At 35.6% G+C, this 6,710-nt stretch overlaps 1 protein-coding gene across 1 annotated transcript; it reads left to right on the top strand.

The window, feature by feature from the left end:
• Positions 1–631: 631 nt before the first annotated feature.
• On the top strand, positions 632–5,098 carry LOC143589122 (phosphoglycerate kinase 3, cytosolic-like). The gene is made up of 6 exons (XM_077069966.1): positions 632–1,057; positions 2,210–2,287; positions 2,452–2,712; positions 2,810–3,127; positions 3,219–3,377; positions 4,696–5,098. Exons 1-6 carry the CDS (start codon positions 632–634, stop codon positions 4,906–4,908), a joined length of 1,455 nt encoding a protein of 484 aa, XP_076926081.1. The 3' UTR covers positions 4,909–5,098.
• The last annotated feature ends 1,612 nt before the right edge of the window (positions 5,099–6,710 follow it).

Below are 6,710 nucleotides of genomic sequence, written 5' to 3'. Positions count from 1 at the left end.
TGGCTACTCTAATTGAATGACACGTGAAAGAATTATTTTGTTTTAATAGTATAGGTAGAAGGTAGATTTAGAGCATCCCCACCCATAAACCAATTCAAACATCCACCTCATCATCACATCATAAACCAAAAAACCTTATTTTTCCTCCACTTATAAACCAATCTAAACTCGATTAAAATATAATATATATATATATATATATATATGATTTGTGTATAGTGATTGTGATATAGCCATTACAAACCCACCTCCCAAACATTTGAGAATGCAAACCAAACCCAACACAAACATTTGAGATGCTTTACTACTCTATGGCTTTTAAACAAATAAAAAGTTTTTGTCTTTATACGAAGTTTGAAAATAGAAAGAAAACGAGCCTCAAATCATTAGTAAATAGTAATTAACCGGCCACTACATTACGACGCTTTATATCCGTCAGTAAAAGCCGTTGAATCATTCGGAGGCATATCCAATGACAAACATCTTCGGCCTCTCCTCAACGATAACACCCAATCTCTAAATCCCCTCCTCTCCACATACTAATAATCATATCCCATAATAATAAATTAATAATAATAATAATAATAATAACCTCACTCACTCATTCACTCTATCTCTCTGCATCCCAGCAATGGCGTCTGCTTCATCACCAGCCTCCTTCTCACTCCTCCCCACCATCTCCTCCTCCTCCTCATCATCATCCCGGGCCCACCCCACCCTCCGCCTCCACTCCCCGTTCCTCCGATCCCCACTCCGCGGCCTCGGATTCGCAGCAGTAGCCGATCCATCTTTCTCTGCACACGTGGCAACCAAGCTCCAATCGTTCACAACCTCCTCTTCCAACCCAATCTCTCGCGTGATTTCGAATGCCAAGAAGAGCGTTGGGGACCTCTCTCCGGCTGAGCTGAAGGGGAAGAAGGTGTTCGTTAGGGCCGATTTGAATGTGCCCTTGGATGATAGCCAGAATATTACTGATGATACCAGAATCAGAGCTGCTGTTCCCACTATTAAGCACCTTATTGGCAATGGTGCTAAAGTCATTCTCTCTACTCATTTGGTATGATTATGATTAAAAAATCCTTTTTTTAATTTTGCACACAAGGTGTTCGACCTTTTGCCTCAATGAAATGTTGACTTTTGTGCGTCAACAGAAATATGCATTGTGCACTCTATGTATGCAGTGTTGTAGCAATTGCTAGTCGGCCGGTGGAGTGCCTACTAGCGATTAATCGGGATTTTTACAACCATGACCTTATGATGATCGATTCAGTTTTTAGTCTAGGCTTGTAATTAACTCATTGAAAAAAATAGTAATGAATAAATATGGCTGGCTTTTTGAGTGTATTTGGAGTTTTCATTCTAGGTTTGTTTGTTTGTTCATTGTTGTTAGTGATTATCATTAACTCATTCAAGTAAATAGAAATGACGAGGATACATGGCCTTTGAGTGTATGTGGTTTATTGATTTTTGAGTAAATTGCGGTTTTCGTCCCTGTGGTTTGTTCAAATCCGTGGTTTTAGTCCAATAGTTTCAAATTTGCGATTTTCGTCCCTGTGGTTTCATTTCACTTGCAATTAAATCCAATCACACTAACCCCGTTAAGTCTGGCAGTTAACGTGAGGGGCCGTTTTGGCCTTTTTCTCCCCAAATAAACACCAGTTCTAATTCGCAAGCCCCCTCACATGAGAGGCTGGGGTGTATTTGGGAAAAAAAGACATAAATGCCCCTCTCATGAGAGGCACGCTGATGGGTTTAACGGCCAGACTTAACGGGATTAGTGAGATCGGGTTTAATTGCAAGTGAAATGAAACCACAGGGACGAAAATCGCAAATTTGAAACTTTTGGACTAAAGTCGCAGATTTAGATAAACCACAGGGACGAAAACCGCAGTTTACTCTTGATTTTTTTTTTTTAATTTAATTTGTTTTAGGTTTGTTTGTTGCTAATAATTACAAGTAACTCGTTGAAGTAAATAGTAATGAGGACAAATGGTCTTAATGTGTATCTGGTGTCTGAGTTTTTATTCTAGGCTTGTTTATTGTTAGTTATTGTCATTAACTCATTAAAGAAACTAGTTTCCTTTGAGCGTATCTGGTTTTAAGCGTCTGTATTATATCTGATTATGTCTCTGCTTGCAAAGAATGCGGATGAGGTTTTTTTTTATTTGCCTATTTTCTCATATTTTACTTTTTCTTTTTTTAATTCCAGGGTAGACCAAAAGGTGTCACTCCCAAGTACAGCTTGGCTCCTCTCGTTCCCAGACTAACCGAGCTCATCGGTGTTGAGGTACGTCTAAATGAACCCTCTTGCTTAAAATGTAAAATTTAAAAAAATTGGTTCATTTATTTTGCTATGTAAACCATTCCAAGTCGCCATTACATAATATCTATAAAGCATTGGATAGTTGTTTTAGAGTTAACTGAGCTATTAAAAATATTACTTATAAACAGGTTGTGATTGCGCCCGACTGTATTGGACCCGAGGTTGAGAAGCTAGTGGCTTCACTTCCAGAAGGCGGTGTTCTTCTCCTTGAAAATGTTCGGTTTTACAAAGAGGAAGAAAAGAACGAACCGTCCTTTGCAGAGAAACTTGCATCACTAGCAGATCTTTATGTCAATGATGCTTTTGGAACCGCACATAGAGCCCATGCATCCACTGAGGGAGTCACAAAGTTTTTGAAACCATCCGTTGCTGGTTTCCTTTTGCAAAAGGTTTCCTAAGTTGATAATAACTCATCTTTACTCAAACCTAATAACCATTTTGAGTTTTGACTATTAATTACATACAACTTGTTTGCGTTTGATGTAGGAATTGGATTACCTTGATGGGGCGGTTTCAAACCCGAAAAGGCCATTTGCTGCTATTGTTGGCGGTTCAAAGGTGTCGTCCAAGATTGGAGTTATTGAATCCTTGTTAGAAAAGTGTGACATGTTGCTTTTGGGTGGTGGTATGATCTTCACTTTTTACAAGGCACAAGGGTTATCAGTTGGATCTTCATTGGTGGAAGAAGACAAACTTGATCTTGCAACCACACTTCTTGCAAAGGCGAAAGCTAAAGGTGTATCATTATTATTACCAACTGATGTGGTGGTTGCTGATAAGTTTGCACCCGATGCAAACAGCAAGGTTAGCTGCTTGTTTTATCTTATTTACCTGAATGTATAAGTTTTTGGTTATTTTGTTTAGAACATAAACCAAGAAGTAATGTATTATGTAGATTGTACCTTCGACTGCTATTCCAGACGGGTGGATGGGATTAGATATTGGTCCAGATTCAGTTAAGACATTTAACGACGCTTTGGAGACCACCAAAACGGTTATTTGGAATGGACCAATGGGTGTGTTTGAATTTGACAAATTTGCTGTTGGTACTGAGGTAACGCTTATCTTATTCAACTCTCTGTATGTTAGCAGTAGTTTGCAACTTTCACTATTATTTACCTTCTTATGGCTGTTTGCTCTGATGACTCTCTTAGCTATATTTGATGTTAAAAAAGAATTTTAAAAAATGTTTTTTTTTTTAAATAAGAATAACCAGGCAGGCCTGTAAATGAACCAAGCATTGAGTGGAAAGTTTGTGAATTATTTGACGGGAGGTTCGTTTATTTAATAAACAAAAGGATATGAACATAGTTTTTATCACGCAGCTATCATAGTGCTGTAGTTGAATATATATATATAGGGGAGGGTTAACGTACAAATGAAATTAACGTGCTAAACATGAGAATCAAGTAGAGTAATTATATATACAAGTAGAGTAATTATGTAATTACACCATAGAGTAATTACGTAATTACTCTATGATGTAATTACATAGTTACTCTACTTGATTCTCACGTTTAGCACGTTAATTTTATTTGTATTTGATCCAAACCCTATATATATATATATATATATGGGAGATTTCAAATGAGAACCCCTTTGAGTTTTAAGAACTCGAAAGAACTCAGTGTAAATTTTTTTACACATGTGTAATATATGTAGGTTACATACACGTAAAAAAATTACAGAATTTTTTACGCACCGAGTTGACTTTTTACATATGTGTAAAGGACGTAAAAGTTAGTGTAATCAGTTACATCTTTATTCTCTCTCCTACTTTGACTTTTTTGTCAGATTTAATCTCAACCACATATTCCAATTCATTTAATTGTGCGGCCTAGAATGGAGTTCTTAAGTTCTTAAAACTCAACATGGTTCTCAAAAGATCCCTCTCCTATATGGCTATATATATATATATATATCATATATATACTTTCGAGTTGGGGTCTCGCCGGAAGCAACCTCTCTATCTTTAGGGATAGAGGTTAGCCTTGCCTCCACCCCACCCTCCCCAGACCCTACTTATGATAGCTTAGGCTATTTGTGGGAAATACTGGGTATGATTGATTGATTGTGTCTTATTCGTTCATTTAAATTCATTTATGTTCGTTAGTTTCTGTTTGTTTAAGTTCGTTAGTTTACATTCCATAATATACTCATTTAAAATATTTGGCCGATTACAACTTAGTCTAGTTTTAGTAACTTTTTAGGCCAACACATTGTTTTCTACATTCTTTATGTTTGTTGACCTATGTTCATTCATGAACCGTTCGTTTATACTGTTAGCGAACATAAACAAACCCCAACCTGTTCCTTTTCTTAAATATTAAACGAGCGAACATTGAAACTGTGCATTTGGTTGTGAATTGCAGGCGGTTGCAAAGAAGCTAGCTGAACTTAGTGGAAAGGGGGTGACCACAATCATTGGAGGCGGTGATTCCGTGGCTGCAGTTGAGAAAGTTGGAGTGGCAGATGTGATGAGTCACATCTCAACCGGTGGTGGTGCAAGTTTGGAGTTACTGGAGGGCAAAATACTCCCGGGTGTTGATGCTCTTGATGAAGCGGTTGCAACTGTTTCTGTGTAAGATGTAGTTCTAAAGTATGATTTGATATATTTTTTTTAATGTTTAACTCGCCATGCTTATGGTTCAATGAGTCTGTAAACAAGAACACGCGTCTGTTGTAGATGTTTTATAATAATTTAAGGTCCTATTCGTTGTGTACCTGAAAACTAAAGGTGTTTCATGATCTTAATATATTTGTTTTTTGGAATAATTTTAAATACCTGATGAGGTTAATATCGTGGTTTTGTTGGTTCTGGTTGATTGCAGAAGAAGCCATTTGTAATTTGAAGTTAATGGAGGCCTAATGAGTTGCTAGAGTATCAAAATGGCCCATTAATCTAAGAGTTTGACTTGGGCCTGGGTCCCAATTTGCTTCCATAGCAAGAAGCCCAAAACACATTAACAGATGGTGTTAACTGTTAAGCTTCGATTACAAAAAGCCCAAAACATTTCGGTATAAAAGGAACTTGAAGTACTCAAGTTCTACTTAATGACCCATTTTTACTCTTTACATACCATGAGTAGAGGTGTGCAAAAACCTGATAAAAAACACTTGGAACCGGGCATTGAGAAATTGCTTCCATACCCGAACCTACCTGCTATTATATATCAGGTTGTAATTGTGTAATTTGAAACCGGTTCCAACCCCTTATACGCTACCAGACCCCTTCAAAAATCCGGTTCCAACAATAGCCGGCTACTGACTAGAATCGGAACCGGTTTCAAAGTATAACTAGTTTTGCATGAACGTAAATATAAAACCGAAAATAGACTGTGTTTGGCCGAACCATACCCACCCATGCCCCTTTGCGTGTGTGTGTATATTACAATTTTTATTTTATTTATTTTTTATTGATCGTTTATCTACTTAGCTAAACGTGGAAAGTAGTTGGAGCTGGTGATGTCATTCTTTTACCACCGATTTCAAATTTATTTTGTTTTCGAGTTGGATTTGTTCAGATATAAATGGGTAGTTGCCCATACATTCTATTTAAAGGTTTTTAAGATATAAAGGGGATATAAAATAAACATTATTATTTATTAACGTCATGAATGGCTTGTTGGTAGGTGCATATATCACGGCATTTAATTTCCTAAGCCATCTTAACATCTTTACTAAATCTGGATTTCTGTTTATTAAGTTACACTTTTAATTTTTTCTTATACTGCTAAACGTTACATTTATTATAGGGATTGAATCCTTAACATTCTAATCTCCACTCTAACCATCTTACTACCCATCAAAATGGGAATAGAAAATTACACTTTCGATAATTTTCCAAATGTTGCTTGCTATTGCTTCTAATTAACAAATTCTACTTTATTTTAATGCATTGTTAAATTGAAGTCTTCTTATTATAATAAACAAGCAACTTAGGTTGTCACATGTCTACTTACGATAAATTTCATAAATTTTTTTCCGCTTTCCCTAGTCTATTAAATAAATCTTTCTCCTATAAAATAACTATTTCAAATAATTAAGTTAAACTAGTTAAATATTTAAAATTTATTCAAATATATATTCAAAACAAAACTTGAATTTAAAATAATGTCCTATAAAAAAGTTATCATCATTTTAAGTGAGGGAACTTGAAAAAAAGATCAGCAATTGGGTAGTAAATACAGTTATCCCACAACAAAAAATCAATGGTCACTATTTGTGTTATGTAACTTAGTAAACTTAATTAATTTTTATAAACTTAATTAGCTTAGTTAATTTATTCTACATTTTCCTGCACTTATTTAAATAAATATATTTTCAATTACATAAACAACAATAAAAAATCGCATTTTATGTATAAAAAATACACATACTTATGTAG

This window comes from Bidens hawaiensis, unplaced genomic scaffold (assembly GCF_021521415.1).
Source record: "Bidens hawaiensis isolate Kalapana, Puna unplaced genomic scaffold, B.hawaiensis_p1.1 tig00037235_1, whole genome shotgun sequence".
Lineage (NCBI taxonomy): Eukaryota > Viridiplantae > Streptophyta > Magnoliopsida > Asterales > Asteraceae > Bidens > Bidens hawaiensis.
The sequence above is the reverse complement of the archived record's forward strand: the minus strand, read 5'-3'. Positions and strand labels throughout refer to the sequence as shown.